Source organism: Cinclus cinclus, chromosome 1 (assembly GCF_963662255.1).
Source record: "Cinclus cinclus chromosome 1, bCinCin1.1, whole genome shotgun sequence".
NCBI lineage: Eukaryota > Metazoa > Chordata > Aves > Passeriformes > Cinclidae > Cinclus > Cinclus cinclus.
Window position 1 is genome coordinate 4,895,502 of NC_085046.1, and position 18,802 is coordinate 4,914,303.

General features: G+C 37.4%; 1 protein-coding gene across 1 annotated transcript in view; it reads left to right on the forward strand.

Annotated features, from left to right (window-relative positions):
* LOC134051954 (sodium channel protein type 5 subunit alpha-like) overlaps window positions 1–18,584 on the forward strand; it is a 32,102-nt gene extending 13,518 nt beyond the window's left edge. The window contains exons 12-27 of the mRNA XM_062506091.1: window positions 587–716; window positions 2,514–2,752; window positions 3,095–3,295; window positions 4,059–4,412; window positions 6,107–6,544; window positions 7,433–7,579; window positions 8,680–8,800; window positions 9,888–10,042; window positions 10,692–10,865; window positions 11,142–11,249; window positions 12,696–12,974; window positions 13,577–13,630; window positions 14,508–14,649; window positions 15,198–15,298; window positions 15,705–15,975; window positions 17,386–18,584. Of these exons, the coding sequence (XP_062362075.1) occupies window positions 587–716; window positions 2,514–2,752; window positions 3,095–3,295; window positions 4,059–4,412; window positions 6,107–6,544; window positions 7,433–7,579; window positions 8,680–8,800; window positions 9,888–10,042; window positions 10,692–10,865; window positions 11,142–11,249; window positions 12,696–12,974; window positions 13,577–13,630; window positions 14,508–14,649; window positions 15,198–15,298; window positions 15,705–15,975; window positions 17,386–18,584 (4,113 nt within the window). The remainder of the gene's footprint in view (window positions 1–586; window positions 717–2,513; window positions 2,753–3,094; window positions 3,296–4,058; window positions 4,413–6,106; window positions 6,545–7,432; window positions 7,580–8,679; window positions 8,801–9,887; window positions 10,043–10,691; window positions 10,866–11,141; window positions 11,250–12,695; window positions 12,975–13,576; window positions 13,631–14,507; window positions 14,650–15,197; window positions 15,299–15,704; window positions 15,976–17,385) is intronic.
* Window positions 18,585–18,802: the final 218 nt, after the last annotated feature.

The following is an 18,802-nucleotide window of genomic DNA, read 5'->3' on the forward strand; positions in this document are numbered from 1 at the left end:
GGGGACTTTTCAGTTGTCTTTAGAAACTGTTTTTTAATAGTCTGATACTTCCTGAAAATTGGATTTTGGCCTTCCTATTGTAAACCTTATGTTTCTGCTATTCATTAACTGTACTAACATAGTTTGAAAGGTTCCTAGTGCTGAAATTACAAGTCACCAAGAGTCTTTTCATCCTAAATGCTGCCCAGGGATACAATTTTGAATACCTGTGATTTTTTTTGTTGTTGTTGTTCATAGCCCCTTTAGCATCATGCAGCAGCTTTGCCTGTAAGTTCCCCAATTTCCCCTATTTATCCTACACCTCTCTCCTATTCCATTAGTCTCTTAAATAATTATTAGGCCTATTTCCCCTCACACACTAATTTCCAAGGCTGTGCTTGCCTCAGGTTACATGCTCACAGGATCCATTTACTGCAGCCCCATAAGAGAGTAGGACCTCCAGTCTCACCATCTATTGCATCTTGTAAAAATGTACATTTATTTGGCCGCATGTCATTGTTCCTATTAACTCTCACAGTTACCCATCATCACATCCTGGCTCATTTCACTCCTGTGGTATCTCCCTAATCGTGTTTACTTCTCTGAGCAGCCAGCTGTGCATGATGAGAGCAGCATGATGCATTTACCTCCTCATCTGTCAGTGGAGTTCTTTAATGAGGCTCTTCAGAGACAAAGGGCAGCAAGTGTAGTCAGCATAATTACCAGTGTCTTGGAGGGTAAGTGGTTCCTCATTAAGTTTATTTCAACCCTAAGGTAATGCTACCATGAAAGAACAAAACATATTTCTTAAAGGTTAGCAGAGATTTGTAGGTGTGTAATTAAGAATTTCATTGTTAACTTGGACTTCTTTTAGAAAAAAAAAGGTGTTACACAGTGTCTATATGCTGGAACACATCCTTTGCCTATTGTAAAACCTTGTTTTGCAGGGCAGAGAATGAAGGGAGTTGGGGTGGGAGTGGGAGGAAGATATTCCTGATCATCTGCAGGACTGGGACACTCTTTTCTCCTCCTGGTCCACTGTTTTCTATTGTGTCAGTGGCAGAATTCAGAGGATGCACAGGCATACAGAATTCAATAATTAATAAGATTATGCAAGTAAATTTTGTTGTGGTAATTCTTGGATATTGAATACTTAACTTCACATTTTTATTCCTCTAATTTACCTTCCCATGTGAATTTTTGGTGGGGGTTAATCAGTGGCAATTATTTTGATGACTGATAGTTTTGTTGCAGATCTCGCTGAAAAATTTCAGTCCAAGTTATTCAGAATGATGAACTTGTGTTTGCTTTTAGCTCTTTTGAGGAACCCTACCACTAGTTCTTGGACCACAACTATGGGATAGAACAGTGGGGGAACCTGTGGCAAGAAGGTCCCTTTCCTTAATTTTTTTAGAAGATTTATTTTTCCTGGAAGAATCATGGTTGCAACACATTCAGTTGAACTTTGCCTTGCAGTGCAATTCATCAAAGATCAGAGTTTTGTTGCATAGTTTCAGCTATAAACTGGGGTGAAACAGGACTTGCTGCTCTAGTGGAATACAAGAGCTAGACCTGGAGTGGGGATTGAGTCAGTAATCACTCTGGAATAAGTGCTGTAGGGTGCAGGTGTAGGTGTTGAGCCTGGGGGAGAAGAAATGAAAATTAAACAGAGGGAAGAAATAAGGATGCATCCAGTTGAGAAAAGGATATGAGTCAGATTCAGCTCATTTATTCCTGAAAAGCTTCCAGCTCACTGAAAACCAGATGAGTAATTCCTACTGTGCTTCTTTTTAAAGCTGGTTCCAGTTGGTCAATGAATTTGCACAGGATTTACTTAAGATGGGTCAAAAGTATTTTGAAGGGCTCATTAATATTAATGATGAAGAAAGAAAAGCATTTGATTAAAAAGATGAAAATGACAAAGACAAAATGGCTTCTTCCCAAGTTCTACTTGTGGAAAATGGAGATGAGTGGAACTTGCATTAGCTGGGAAATGGTGGGTGTGACCTTTCCCATAGAAGAGGCCAAATGCTAATTTTCAGGCAATTTGGATTTGCCAGAGTCAGAATTCTCATGTCTACCAATGATTCTTTAAGCTGCCTTGGGAGTTAAGGGAGACAAAAAGTTGTTGGGTGTGAAAGAGAGTTGTCCCAGACACTCATGTGAGGACAAGGTGGGAAATGCTGTAGCTACTCTATTGTCCTGCAAGAGCACGAGAAGCTGTGGTGGGGCCTCTGCATCACAAATATTTGCATTGTCACATGATTGGAGTACCAGTCTGAGACAAATAAAACCCTTTCCAAAGGCTTTTGAAGGAAGTGCTCACAAAAGAATTTGGAATCCAATTTTCTCTGAATTTTTACTTTAACGTTTATCAGCTTATCTAAGAACTGCATGAATGGTAATAAGTGCAGGGGGGCCCTGTGAGAGACGAGAGAATTCCTTTTTCTTTGGTCTTTTGAATGCCTGAAGTTGTTACTTCACCATCTTGCTCAGTGATAGCTAATGATAGAAGGATTTTCTTCTTCATTTAGAACATGAAGAAGCTCAGCAAAAATGCCCACCACGCCTGAAGAACTTTGCCTTAAAGTATCTAATTTGGGACTGTTGCCCACTTTGGCTGAGAATCAAGGAAAAAGTGGCTGCTTTTATAAAGGATCCTTTTTTTGATCTCACCATCACAGTCTGCATTGTGATGAACACTTTGTTCATGGCGCTGGAGCACAATAATATGTCACCTACTTTTAAATTCATGCTTAAAATAGGTAACTTGGTAAGTAAATTCTCAGCTATGTGGCTTTTTATAGGATTAATTAATTGGTTGATGTGTGTTTTCACTGGAAACATAAAAAGTAACAGAAAAAATTCAAAATTAGCAAACCCTGCCTTTAGAAACTTTGTTTCTAATATAGATGATTACCAGATTTTTTATACACTTTGGCATCCTCCTGAGAAGGCACAAAAAATCCTCCTATTTTAATTGAGGGTGCATTAGGACTTCATAAACATGGATTTTATTAAACTGTTTATGCACCTGATTTGGAGGAACATGACCTAGAGGTAAGACAAATTCCTGGCTACTTTTAGGCTGATTGCTACTGTTTCTTTGTCACAGGTTTTTACAGCAATCTTCATTGCAGAAATGATCTTAAAAATCATCGCTCTAGATCCCTATTACTATTTTCAGCAACCCTGGAATATTTTTGACAGTGTCATTGTCACACTGAGTTTAATTGAACTGAGTTTCCCCAAACACAAAAGCAAGAAAGAAAGGCGAAAAGGAGGAACCCTGTCAGTTTTACGATCCTTCAGACTGGTAATGCTTCACACATGTTCATTGTATGAAACTTTATCTTGTGAATTTAATAGAGAATACTTCTGCAGTTAGGAGGCAAGAAATGATTTTTTTTTACCCCAATTATTTTTATTTCCTTGTCTTGGCTTTAAAAAACACTCAAACTCCTTGTGGTGTCAGATTCAGAGTTTAAGAAGTATATTTCTTTTGAATTCACTGAGAATTATTCAAAGGAAAAAAATATTGTGGAAGGGACATGTTATAAAACTGATGCAAATAATTAAAAACTAGCACAGGAAATTAGGAAAAAGGTGTCGGAGTGCAAGCAGAAATAAACAATATTTAAAGAGAGATGTGAAATTATGTTAAGGTATCCACTTCATATGCCAGGGACTGATTTAAATTGCTTTATCAAAATATAGACCCTTTTCATAGTGCTACAGCAGCAGTCCCTGAACTTCTGGTCCTTTGTTTTACGTGTTAATTAGGAACCATTATCTACATCAAGAGCATTGCATGGACACCTGCCTGTGTGGCCCAAGCATTTATCAAGATCTCAAGTTAGTTTGGTCCTTTGTGAGGTGTTTAGTTTATGTTTGCAGTATTGCCCTGTCAGAAGAAACAAATATCTATAAATACTTTTAAAAAAGTATTAATGTGCCAAAAATGTTGCATTGCTGGAATAGTTCAGAATATCAGTAATTTGGTTATTGTAGGATTTGCATGGTGCAAAGATGAGTTATCTCTACTGATGTCTAACACTATGTTTTATGTCGCTACACAGCTGAGGGTCTTCAAACTGGCAAAGTCCTGGCCAACTTTAAACACTCTAATTAAAATAATTTGTAACTCCCTGGGAGCACTGAGTAATCTGACCCTCGTCCTGGCAATCATCATTTTCATTTTTGCTATAGTAGGGGTGCAACTTTTTGGGAGAAGTTATGCGCTCAACTGCACTAAAATAGCCAAAGACTGCAAGCCACGCTGGCACATGAAGGACTTTTTCCATTCATTCCTCGTCATTTTCCGAATTCTGTGTGGAGAATGGATTGAGACCATGTGGGACTGCATGGTGGTTGCTGAACCATCACTGTGTCTTGTTGTCTTTCTGCTGGTCATGGTCATCGGAAATTTAGTGGTAAGTTTCGCAATGTGTTCTTCTCTTCATCCTGCCTGTGGTGGACTCCAGTTAAAGGCTGTTCTGACAACAAAAGGTAGCTTCCCTAAAAAAAGGTGGAAAAGTTGCCTATGTATGTTATAGTCTGCAAAACCCTCTTTTTCCTTTCATCTTTGAACCACTGTCTGTATTTTCCCATGTTGTGAGCTTTGCACACAGCATCACTTGACCTTTTCATGTGGCAATGTGATGAGAAGTACCTTTGCAGTAAACACACTACAGGCAGTTATGTTTCTTCACATCTTGGGATTTGGATGCAAATAATCAGTGAGGCTTATGGTTTACCTGCTTTAATTAATTAGGCCAAGTGTTTAAGTCCCTCTCTAAATCAATTTTATTTATTTATTTTTTAAGACCTCATGTAAGTACCGAATATTTTATCAGCAAATAGCAGAATCTACAGTGCTACCACAGAAATCATGATTATTTTTAGGCATCTCAAAGTACATTTATACCTAAGAACTAGATCTTGCAATGGCATCACCTACACAGACTCCGCACACTGTGCTGGTACCTAAGGGACAGCCTGCCTTCCTTGGTCCTCTGCTGTCCTTTCTTGATGACCAAAACACAAATTTTTTCTTTTAGTGTCTTTGTTCCTCATGTCCTTCATTCACATGCCAAACTTCTCTTAATTCTAAAAAAATATTCGGAACATATTTAACTCTAGGCAGACCTTTATGGGAAATCTCTGCTCTGTGGCTGATCCTTAAATATGTATTTAATGTCCTGCCTGTTCCACACTGCAAGGATTGATGTCAGTGATGAAATTCCGGGAGTGAGACTTATATCACATAATGGTAACTGTCAAGTAATGAAGTGTTTAGCCCCCACTTTTTGTCCAGGCTTTCTTATGGTCCAAGGACCAGAGAGAGGTATCTGGGAATGAGATTTATTCCAGCCTAAAGTCAATAACTAAGACAGATGGGATGAATTGATTTCTTGAGAGCTGCTATTCTGCACTGCCTGTGGTCCTTGAATGGCTCAAGGGGTGTTATCTGCCCCATTGTGCCATGATAAAAGTTATGATACACAGATCCCATTAGAAACCAAAATACTAATGAAAAAATTAAATTATCACATTCCCCTCAAAACAAACAAACAAAAAACAAATGGAGGTTTAAAAAATCCTTTATTTGAAGGTACTAAAAAATCTAAAATTCAAGCTTCTATTCAAGCTTCTATTCAAGCTTCTTTTGATTTTTGTGATAATGTGTCAGATTTGAGGAAATTTCTGGGCCTGGATCTGATCTCACAGAAGTTTGGAAGTAACTCCACAGAGGCCCAATTTAATTCTAATTTGAAGAGTGAGACAAGTATTAAACTGACAGGACATGGGTCTATGTTACTACTTTAATCTTGAAAAGTTGCTTTTGCCAAATAATGCATTTGGCACACAGATCTGTTTTCCTTTGTAGTTTAAATTACATTTTTTGAGAAGAGAGGAATGGGAACATTGAAATTTCTGATAGAGAATATTTCTGATTTCATCAACCACAATGTGATCAGTTGCTGCCATTTCCTTATCACCTTGTTTTGGTTTGCTCAGGAAAGACTGAACTTTGGTAGCGTCCGTGTTCTTCAAAGCTAGAATTCAGATTTTTGGATGTTAGTCTCTGGACTTAAATTTTTTTTATTATTTCAATTTCATTCAGGTTCTCAATCTTTTCATTGCACTGTTGCTGAGTTCTTTTAGTGCTGACAGTCTCCAGACAACAGAGGATGATGGAGAGATGAACAATCTTCGAATTGCCTTCGCTCGGATCCGCAAGGGATTCCACTTTGCCAAGAGCGTGACGTGGGATGCCTGTTGTAGGAAGCTCAGGCAGATAAACAAAGTGCACAGGAAGAAAATAAAATTGACTGCACAGAACTCATTTGGGTTCAAGAGTGAAGAGACAAAAAGTTGTAAAGAGAATTACAGTAATGAATGGATTGAGAAAAATGGGGATAAATGCCCAGGTCTTGAAGATTTTGTTAGACACCCCAACATATTTGTTTGTGTCCCTATTGCTGAGGCAGAGAATACAAGTGAGGGCTTTGAAGATGATGATAAACTGAGCACATTTACTGACACAGAATGCAGCAAACAGGTAATAGATTTCTTTATTTGTGTTGGAACAGTAGAATTGTGGAGAGAGATGAAGGGAGGAAGAGATGTGAGGGAGAAGATGGTCTCTAGCAGAACAGGGTGGGATATATTGATCCATTTCCAGAGAGTTATAAAGTTTTGAACTAGAACCAAAAGTAAAAATATTTATAGCAAGGGGAAAACATCACTCAGAGCCTTTTAAAATCATGATCCTTTCATGGTTTTAAAAGAAAATTTTTGCAGGAATTCTAGCTGGCATGCTGTGGTGCATGTAGATAATTGTGGCAGTCCTTGGTGGACTTGGATTTTTTAAAGTAAATATTTATGAATAATGTCAACTGTTTTGGTATTATTCGTACAAAAGAGCAAAAATACATGTTCTGCATACAGAGCATCAATATGGATTCAGAATATGAATTTATAACTCTGATCCTTACTTTGTATTTTTCCTTGCTGTGTGTAGTATGTCATAATCATTAGAAGTGGATGGGATTAAGAATGGAGTGGCTCTACTAAGGACCTATTTCTGATACTACATCATATATTTACCCTGTTTCTTTGTGCTCTATGAATTTTTCAGTTCTGTTTTGATCACAGTTGTCATTCTGGTATCACAATTTCCCATCTAAATTTCTCTCTTAATTCCTGTGTAAGAATTCTATTTTAAGTTTTGAATAGATCATGAAAATACCTTCATTTGCTGCATGCCTGTTGGGAAAAAGTTGTATCCTTGGGTAAAATCAGAGACTCGAAATGATCCTTTCTTATAACTCTTGTCTGGAGATTCCCACATTAAATTAAATTTATAGCTTATTTTTTTTTCCCCTCTGACTTGTACATGCCCTAAAAAGGCAAAAGAAAGCCCCTCTGATACACAGATTAATTTCAGGATGAAAATCACCTGAGGCAAAGGGGAGACAGAGCAAAAAATTCAGGCAGCTCGAGTAAAGGATCAGGATTTTCCTCTGAAGAATTCAGTGTGCTTTATCTAGAAAAGGACAGGAGGAGCGAACTCTCATCACCAGAAGAAAAAGAGGTAACAATTTATTTTTTTTTTTTAAAGTGATGTTGCCTTTCCAATACTGGTCAAAGACAGGCATATTCCTGTTCAAGGCTTTACCAGAGAGAAGTTTAGTTCCAGAAGCAGCTCTGAACTTGCAGTACCTGGTCTGGCAGAACAAAAGCCAATACTGGAGGTGGAATTCTGTGAGCAAAATCAAAGGATTTCTAGGTATTTATTTTAAAGAAAAATATAATTATAGGAAGAAGAGTGTGTAGAAATGGGAAGACTACGATGGAATTTTAGTAGCAATTATGAATAATTAATAAAATATTCTCTGATACCTTCCATTTCTTGAATTCTGACTCCACAAAAATGGAGGATAAAAAAAATAATAGATAAGCTTCCATATGGGAAATTCCATCAAGTCTGCCTGTGTCCTAAATATCTTGGATTCAAGAAACATAATGCTTGAAATTGGTTCCTCTCAGTGTCATTGAAGAACACTGTTACCAGTTTAGAGTACAATTCAAGTAATTTTGAATGTAGAATACGTTCAAAGAAGTAAAAAACAGCATTATGGAAACATGAGAGAACAAAAGCATAGAGTAAGTAATTGCTAACAAACTGCTGACTCATAACACATTGCCTTTGGTTTAATGGGATGGCAAAAAACTTTTTAACTGGAAAATACAGGGTATTATTCCAATTTCTACTTCCTAAATCCTGTCATGGGTGCTCAGTTCCTGGCATGATAATGGATGTATTTATTTGGGTCTTCTGTGTGAATGCATCTTCCCATGATTTCATGGTTTTAACCCAAGTAATTTCTTGTTTTGAGAACTGCATTCACTAACATGCAATTTAAAAGCTCTTAAATTTCCCAGCTGATTAGGCAGTTACATTTGGTTCACATAGATAGATACCATAATTATAGAACCTTAGCTTCTATTTGAATGCACCTCTTGGTACCTCTAGGATTATATCTTTTAAAATCAGGAAGTTTATTCCATTACCAACAATACTTGTAATATTAATACACAACAAAGCTTTGAGCTTTATTTCTTCATGGATTAATTTATTGATCTGGACCCATATTGGAAAGAATCAATAACTGATATTACTGTGCTTGGTAGTTGGACAGTGTCAGCTCTTCTGAAGTCAGCACAGTGGATCTGACAAATCCTGAAGATGTTTTAAAACAGATTCCAGAATTTTCTGAAGACTTCAAGTCTCCAGAACAATGTTTTCCAGAAGGTAAGACTCTCATGGTTTCACTACTGGGAAGTGAGAAGAGTCAAAACTCCAGTTGTTTCTTTGGTAATGCTGAGCCAATAGGGTCAGAGTATTTTCAGTTTATTTTAGTTATCTAAAAAAAAGGTAAATAGTTGTCCCTATCTAGTCAACACAGAGGTTGAGACATCTGAAAAAATAAAACCCTTTCCCCTAAAAGCCAATTGCTTCCAAGTGGTACATGGGCAATGGCATAGACCCCATTCTGAAAAATAGAATTGTGAGGTCAGATGAATTTCACTCAGTTCAACAGCAACCAAATCACTCAGGGGGTTAAACATAAGAGAAGTGTGGGTGGGGTCAAGTCTCAAGTGGCAGTGGTCACTTGGCGCAGCAGATTTATTAATACTTTGCAGCATTAAAAGTATTCCTTGTATAACATTTTGTGAACAATCTCTAAGGAGTGAAATAAAGAAAAAAAGCTGCTAAGATGAATTGAATATCTATAGGGTGATGATTAAGAATCATAGAATGACTTGGGTTAGAAAGAACCTTAAATATCATCCAATAATCTAAGGACTCTTTTCAAATCATCAGACAATATTTAGCTTTGCAAGTTGTTTTAGGATGTGTTCAGTACTTTTATGGTTTCTTCCTACCCTAATATGTAACAACGCTGGCTTTCATAATATCAATCCTGACAAATTTGGTGTCTTTCTATGCTGGGTTTACAGCATCTCATCTCTGCTTTCCAAAGAGTGTGCAGAAACTCAGGAGGGCTTTTGTAACATGAAGACACTTCCCATGGCCTTGAAGTTTTGTATGCCCCAACAGCAGGTCAGTGAGAGCCTGTCCAGTGTCTCAGAAATACTTTGAAATAATGGAAAGTTGTCCATAGGGGTTCTACCTACTGTGCATATAAATAGGAGCTACAAGGCAAATTAAACTAGATGTATCCCCCTTTTTTTCTCTTGGTAAAAGAGGGAAAACCAACAGCAACGATGCAGTAACTGTGACCATTGAGTTTTTCCCATCCCCAGAAGATTCCTGGCCATGCCTTCACATTCATGTGCTTTCCCCCCAGGCACTCATTGCTGTCTCTCCCTTTCAGGTTGTGCTCGGTACTTTCGTTGTTGCCTGGGTAGTGCTGAAAAATTTGGAGGAGAAACCTGGTGGAATCTGAGAAAAACCTGCTACCAGATTGTTGAACATTCTTGGTTTGAATCCTTTATCGTGTTCATGATTCTTCTGAGCAGTGGAGCCCTGGTTGGTGTAGCACAGTTTCATTTATTCGTGAAGGATTTTTTGCTTTAATTTGCACAAAGAGAAGTTGTTTTTAGCAACAAACTAAATATCTTTGAACTCGTGATTAGGAAAGAGTCCTCAAATAACAGTCATTTATTCACTATTTTAATTATTGCAAATCTATTATTGATATTATTAAATGTTGTAAGAGAGCATGAGCTGAGCTAAGAATATATGAATCTCAGAAGCTGTTTCTCTTCTGGATGTATACTGCATTTTTCTCAGGAAGTTATGTCATAATTGTGAAATATTTAGGAAATTTTATACCATTAAAACAAACAAGTGGCTCTTAATATTTGGAAAAAAATACTTAGTTCTCTTCAATATATAAACTTTATGATATAAATTTCTAAAAATATATATACTGTCCTAAGATTTCATTGTGCAGGAAGGATGCATCTACATGGCTGTATTATGTAGTGAAAAAGAAAGAGAAGGCACAGGAAGAATTGCAAATTATACTTTTATCAGCTGGCATAGATTTGAGTAATAAATGGTGTTCAGATCTGCATTAAACTGAATGATGAAGAGGTCTCAGTGTTGCTTGACTTTAATTGTACAAGGTTAAATTCTGATTTTTGCCATTTATCTGTATCTTTTATGTTTTCAGGCATTTGAAGACATCCATATACATAAGAGAGAAAGAATTCAAGCGATATTGTTATTTCTTGACAAAATGTTCACTTTCATTTTTGTTCTGGAGATGCTCCTGAAGTGGGTGGCTTATGGCTTCAAGAAGTATTTCACCAATGCCTGGTGCTGGCTGGACTTCCTGATTGTGGATGTGAGTTCTGCCCTTGCTGTTCCTACACAGATTTAGCAGCAGAATCCGTGACTATTTTCTGGATGTTTCTATTTTTCAGACAGTGCCCTTAACCCCTGTAGCAGTAGTGTCAGTATATTGTACACCAACACCCTAACACCAAAAGCATGGTTTTGTTTGTTGGTTTGGTTTTGGTTTGTTGGTTTGGTTTGTTGGTTTTGGGTTTTTTTTTTGACAGAAATAAAGGAAACAGATGACAGGACACTGCTAGTACTTCTCCTTTGTCTTCCCACTCAGGTCTCCTTGATAAACCTCTTTGGCAGTACCTTAGGTGCCATGAAATCTCTTAGGACTCTGCGAGCTCTGAGACCCTTGAGAGCACTGTCACGGTTTGAGGGAATGAGGGTAAGACTGATTGCAAGCTAAAGCTTGTCAGAACTGATAAGCACATAACAGGTTTGTGACTCATCACTTTGTCTTTATGAAGTTCACATGTTCACCCTGAGTTCAGTTTAGGAGCTATAAAATGAATTTTTAAAGAGACCCTTGGTTGTGCTCTTCTGTACTTGGGCATTCCTTATAGACTTTCCTGGAGGGATTGATCCAAGTGCTGTTGAAATTAAAACTGGCCTAGGTGGAACTTCATTTCATCACTGCTCAGACATTCTTGTGTTCCTGTCTTACCGAGATAGGCAAAAATAAAGTAGAGAATGAGAACTGTGAGCACAATTATATTTTTTGTAATCTGATAGCAAGCTAACTCAGAGGAAAATGTTGCTTAAATTCTGAAAGTTTTTATTGCATTGATTTACAAAAGCTATAGCCGATTAAAAAGTACTTTGCTCAAATTATTGTTTCAAGTGGAGTTCTTTCAAAAAACAAAAGTGTTTGTATAACATTAGATTTTCCTTTCCCATCAAAAGAGCATATTTATTTATTATTTTTTATTCTGGTAGGGAGACTGAAAATTCTGTGGTTGCAGTCTTGACACTGTGAAGACAGAGAGAAATGCCATTAAATTAATTAGCAGAATGTATCAAAATTTCTGTGTCTGGAGTAAATTTTGATATTGAAAGGGGTGATGTAATACTTTTTGACTTGCTATGAGGAATATGTGTGTCAGAGTCTCCAAAAAACTTTCACAAAGCCTTTGTATTTTTCTGTTGGTCCATTATATTTTTTTTTTTTTTGCTACCTCAGAGATGAGTTCACTGCCTTCACTGTGAAACTCAAAGAAATGTTCCCACCATTCCCTTACCCAGTTTTTTGAAGCAATCTCTTGTGTCTTGGCATATATTTAAAATCTGCATGAATATTTTTCTGTGGTTGTACAGTACCTATCTGCACAGGAAATGTACCATAAGGTTATAGACCCCAAGCACAATCATAATCCACTAAAAATAAATTACACAAATTACTAGTGGAGAATTTTTGCTGGTCCTTTTAAAAACTCCTTTTGACAGTCTTAAAAACAGTCATCTGCACTAGTGCTCATGGATGCATACTTCAGAAATTTTATGTTAATAAAGTTGAAAATGAAGAAACAAATGGACTATGTCCTATTCTAAAAACAAGGGAAAGTAAAAAAAAAAGAAAAAAAAAGGTGGACTTACATTTTAGTAGTAGTAGGGTCTCACAGCAGACCAAGAAATATCAACTATTCCTTTGAAAGACTAATAGATAAAGTCTAAAGGTATTGTTTGTTCAAGACCCCCCTGCCAGCTGTGACTAGTGTTTACAGGGAAAACATCAGGTTTTTATTTTTCTTAAGAGATGACTAAGTGACTGCTTACTGATACCTGGGCTCATCCATTTTCTGAAGCGTATTTTTCCTCTCCCTTTTCATCCAAGGTTGTGGTCAATGCCCTCCTGGGAGCCATCCCTTCCATCATGAATGTTCTGCTTGTCTGCCTCATCTTCTGGCTCATCTTCAGCATCATGGGAGTGAACCTCTTTGCTGGGAAGTTTGGGAAATGTGTCAATATGACAGATGAAAATTCCGAAATAAGTACTGAGATCAAGAACAAAACAGACTGTGAGATGTATAACAACACTGGAAAAATATTCTGGGTCAATGTTAAAGTCAATTTTGATAATGTTGGCTCTGGCTACCTGGCTCTTCTTCAGGTGGTAAGTGCTGCTTGTCCTCGGAAGGCAGCACTTTGTCAGCTGGGTTTGACCTTTCATCAGTTCCTAACTGGTCTCTGAGGGTAATGCAAGGAAATATCCTGCAGCTGGCTCTCCCCTTGTAGCTGTCTGTTCATGCACACGAAGAGAAAAAGGGGGATGGATTTTCCTGGAAAATGGAAATCCCTGCTGTGATTTTCCAGATGATAAAGGAACATCTGGTGGGCAAGTGCTGTTGCAGCCTCCACCAGTTTCATGATCCTGAGAGCTGGAATCCATCTCAGAAGGAATTTTGGGGAAAAGAGTGAGCTTTTCTATCAAAATATGGATTTGTTCAGCCATGAGGGTTGCATGGCCTTTAGTGCCATGCTGATGAAGGTTTGCTCTGTCACAATCCTAGGATATAGTGTTCTGTCTCCCCCTTGAAAGCTTCAATATCTTCATGAGGCTGAGAATGCCATGCAGAGCAGAGCCAGAGCTCAATGCTTTGTGTGTGTGAACATAGCAAAGCCTTTTGCTCCAGTCAGTGTCACTCAGATCTTACAAATTATGTGAAGATTTTTAAGGTCAAAGTCCAACACATTTTCCATAATCTCTCATTCCAGGCAACATTTAAGGGTTGGATGGACATCATGTATGCAGCAGTAGATTCACGAGAGGTCAGTCATTGTATTCAAACCATATTTTTTGTGAATGCTACTGCTTTCTGCAAATGCAGTATTCATTTTGCACTTGTACACCTGTTGTTTGTCTGTGCTAAATACCATCAGTAATTATTTTCTGTTGGATGATGAAAACATTTAATCTGAAAATGACTCATAGGGTCCTAAAGCTCCTCTATTGCAGTGGGGAAAGGATTTCAGCTCTAGATCCACCCACTTGAACAGAACAAGGTGGTATGACTTAGGAAGGGAAGAAATTGAAATGTAGAGGATATCTTAATTTCATCAGGATTTCAAAGGAATAAAAGAATGTTTTAGGTATTCTAATATAATATTGCTAAAATTATACATTAAAATATAAGCAATATGAATATACTAGTAGTAGCATTTTCCCATATTGATATGTTTTTGTGTGTGTTTTAATGTTTTTCTTCTTTGTTTTTCAATTTGACGTTATTTTTCTTCTTCCAATTTTGTTTTTATTCATAGCAGTCATCACAGAAGTTTTTTTTCTCTAAGAAGAGAAAAAAGAACAACATAATTTTAATGGCAAGAGCTTGGAATCTGACTTCTACATAGTTTAGTAGAATTTTCATGTACTGAAAAATTTACAGCTCCTGTTCTTATTGGAAGGAACTGAACTGGTGCTTCGGCAATGCCTGTGAAAATCACGTCAAGAATATTCAAACATAATTTTGTGTTATGTGTTATTAGTAGTTTTAAACCATGCCATTTTTGTCACAGTTAGGAGTAAGGCTGTAAATCTTAGTTCCTTCTGGAATCAATTTTTGAGAGGAGCTTCAATATGAAGATAACTCTGAATTGGGCCCACGTTGCTCTGTGTTATTTCTCAAGCTACCTCTCATTCTTGCAGAAAGATGATCAGCCAGATATGGAGAACAATCTGTATATGTATCTCTACTTTGTGATCTTCATCATCTTTGGATCATTTTTCACCCTGAATCTCTTTGTTGGTGTGATCATTGACAACTTCAACCAGCAAAAGAAAAAGATAAGTGTATTGGTTGTGCTTTAGAGAACAAGGCCCTATACATGGAATCTAAAACTTCTATTGGCAGTTACTAGAGCATTAATAATGAAGTTACAAGAAATAACTTTCTCCTTCTTTCCCCCCTGTAAACTGAACACCTAGATCTTCCCCAAACATTTCAAAGCCTCTTAAAATTTCACTCCTTTTGGCAAAGTCAACACAACAGGAGACTTGTTATTTAGAAAATGGTCTGCTACAGATGCTCTGATGAGTCATTTGGATATTCAGCAAGCCCAGTACATGGGAAGCCAGGGGAAGATTTGATCCTGTCCATGTTTTTTGTTTGAGTTTGTCCATGTCTTTTGAGTGAGCTGAGTTTCACACCAACACTTCTACTCTGTGAATGGCTGGTTTGTACCACTGATTTTTCGGACACAGTTTCATGATATGGAAGGAGCCAGTAACAGCAAGGTGTAAAAAATGAAGGAATGCCAGTTTCCAGAATTTTAGACATTTTAAGTACAAAAGTTTTGCTTCTCACCAAATAGCAATGACTTTTCTTTGTATACTTAGGTGGGGAAGATATCTTCATGACAGAAGAACAGAAAAAATACTACAATGCAATGAAAAAGTTGGGATCCAAGAAACCTCAAAAACCCATTCCAAGACCCTTGGTAAACTGAATTCTTCACTGGGAAAATACATTGCAAAAATGCAATTTAATTCACTGAAAAGTGCATATATTTATGTATTTCATATAAATTATTCATATTGTCTTTACGTTAATACTCACACAGTGCTCTAAAGTCAGTTCCACACCAAATAGTTGACTGAATTATTTTACGGGTTAAATATTCATTATGTTATTTGCATAAATATTATTGGTTTTTATATTCACCTTGGAACTGATAAAACTTCAAGATGGGAATGTCATTTTTGTACTCTGCCTTTCTCCAATTTCTCTGACTTAATTGCGGCTGAGTGATTTTGCAAGATAAAAATTGGAAATGTTGGAAACATGTATGGATGGGTAACCCTCATTTTTATAACTGATGCCAGAAGTATTTTTTCCACCTCTAGAACAGATACCAAGGTTTCCTTTTTGACATCGTAACATCCCAAATGTTTGATGTTGTCATCATGGGTCTCATCTGCCTCAACATGATCACGATGATGGTGGAAACCTATGAGCAAAGTGAAACGAAGACAAACGTCCTCAGCAAAATCAATATACTCTTTGTTACCATCTTTACTGCAGAATGTGTGCTGAAATTGCTGGCTCTGAGGCAGTACTATTTCTCAAATGCCTGGAACATATTTGATTTAGTTGTTGTTATTATGTCACTTATTGGTGAGTAAAATGGTCTTGGAAATTCTTTACTATATAAATTATTAATCTTTTTAGAAATAAAAAAGAAGTAGTTAAAATGTATTAACACCAAATAGTCATTGAAATGTAAGACATAATACTATAAAGTCTTAAGAAAAAAATAAGCTGCCCCCCTCAAGATTATATTAAATAATATTAAATGCGATTTTAAAAAATTCCTTTAGTAAAAGAGTGTGCATATTTATAATGGTTCTTTAGAGGGTTTTTTTTGGTCATCTGAAATACAGAATTAGATACATCGTAGCAATATATCTTGTCTGAAATGCATCATAGCAGTATCACATTACATGATAATTTCCATTGTCACAGATTTAGTACCAACTAAGAAATATTTAATCAGATCAATTATTGGGTTTTGTCATCTGTGTTTTTGACAGATGACTGAAATATATAGAAAAATAGGCATACTAGAATATGTATGGAATAGGAAGACCAGAATTAGATTATAGCCTGTAGAATTCAGTCTCTGTGAACACAGGCATTGCTGACTGAAGAGTTCACACTTTGTAACACAATGGAAAATATCACCAAAAAATGTATTAGAGTTTATTTGAAGGGATTGCAATGGAAGAATGGGGTAAAGTGCTCTGTTGCAAATTTGAGCTTCCTGCCAATTTAACTGTTCCCAGGGCTGGAAGCAGGCATTTAGGGGAAGAAGGTTATTTCATTTCTTTACTATGACTCACATCTTGGGTAAGAAAGATTCCATGCTAAGGCTCTTTCTTGAAAAATTAAGTTTCTGGATTGTAAATACAGAAAGATGTATACAAAACAGCTACACTTAGAAAAGACAAGCGTCTTCTAGTGCTGCTAGATGCCATTTTTTTCATTCAAAGAAAAAATAACATCCATGTGTAGCTCTGTCCCTGAATGTACCAAAAGCCATTGTAGAGTGGCATGCATAATTTCTATATTCACTGTTTGCTTCTACATATCATGCCTATATTATCTAAATGATAACCATGACATTGCATTATATCTTGGTTCTAGTTTAGCTTTGTAATGTCAGTATCTGAAGACAAATGTAGAAGGTAACTTGAATCTGCTGAAAAATTCATGCAACCAGAGTCAAAGAAAACATCAGTCATCAAGTGTAAACTGATACAGATATTTGAAGTTGTGTACAGAAAGCTCACTGTCATCTTTAGTGCAACAGGGGCTGTCCTCTGGTGGCTGAAGAAATAGTTGTTCATAATTGCTGATTTCAAGAACTATTATTTCAATTCAGCTTCTCCTAAAAGTTATTGTCTTAGGGCTTAGCAAGCATATATCAGATGTTTTTGAGCTGTGAATATATTATCATTCCAGTCTCTTTACTAGTTAAAGGAAAAATAAGATCTTCTAATGAGTTGTTAATCTTCTCCTTTTCAGCCTTACTGCTTTCCAGCATTGGCAAAACCTTTGAACATTTCTTACCACCCACACTCTTCAGAGTCATTCGCTTGGCCCGGATTGGCCGGATCCTGAGACTCATCCGGGGAGCCAAAGGAATTCGAACTCTGCTCTTTGCCTTAATGATGTCCCTACCTGCTCTGTTCAACATTGGCCTCTTGCTGTTTCTGGTCATGTTCATTTATGCCATTTTTGGCATGGCTAACTTTGCCTATGTGAAGATGGAAGGTGGCATTGACGATATGTTCAACTTCCAAACCTTTGCTAACAGCATGCTCTGTCTCTTCCAAATCACCACGTCAGCTGGCTGGGATGGTCTTCTCAGTCCTATCTTAAACACTGGGCCACCATTCTGTGATCCAAACATAAATGGTACCATAGGTGAATGTGGTAAACCCGCCATAGGTATTATTTATTTTGTAAGTTACATCATTATATCATTTCTCATTGTTGTAAACATGTATATAGCTGTTATTCTGGAGAACTTCAATGCTGCCACTGAGGAAAGTGCAGAGCCTTTAGGGGAAGATGACTTTGATATCTTTTATGAAATATGGGAGAAGTTTGATCCTGAGGCAACTCAGTTCATAACTTTCTCTGCACTTTCAGACTTTGCAGATGCTCTGCCTAAGCCTCTGTGTGTACCAAAACCAAACAAAGTTGAACTCACAGCAATGGACCTGCCTGTGGTCAGTGGAGACAAGATACACTGCTTGGATATCTTGTTTGCTTTCACCAAGAGGGTGTTGGGAGATTCTGGGGAGCTGGATACTCTGAAATTACAAATGGAGGAGAAATTCATGGCCGCCAATCCGTCAAAACAATCCTACGAGCCAATATCGACTACGCTCAGCCACAGGCAAGAGGAAGCCTCGGCCACGGTGATCCAGCGTGCCTACAGGAGCCACCTGCTCCAGCGCTCCCTCAAACAGGCTTCCTACCTGTACCAGCGCAGAACTCGCAGCTCTGACACTCTGCGAGATGCTGCTCCAGAAAAGGAAGGACTCATTGCATCTATGCTGAGTGCAAATTCTGGTAGGAGTCCTAACAGGTCTGAAACTTTGTCTTCAGTGTCCATCCCTCCATCGTATGACAGTGTCACAAGAGAGAGTAGTGGCAATCTCGTGGTTGAGAATGGAGAAATAATGGGAAATCAGCAATCTCCAGACATTAAGTAGTAAATCGGTGGCACAGTTGTTAAGAATATTTTTAAATTTTCACAGAAGATGATATTGTAAATACATGTCAGCGGAAGCAGCCTCCCTATGAAACCAGGTCTGTTGATGGTGATCAGTTAATTACGGCAGCTGAGAATTGTGGCCTTTGGCTCTGCTGTGTTCAGTTTTCTTCAGTATTTACCTATTCAGAGAAAAGTTTTGGATCTGTTTGATCAATG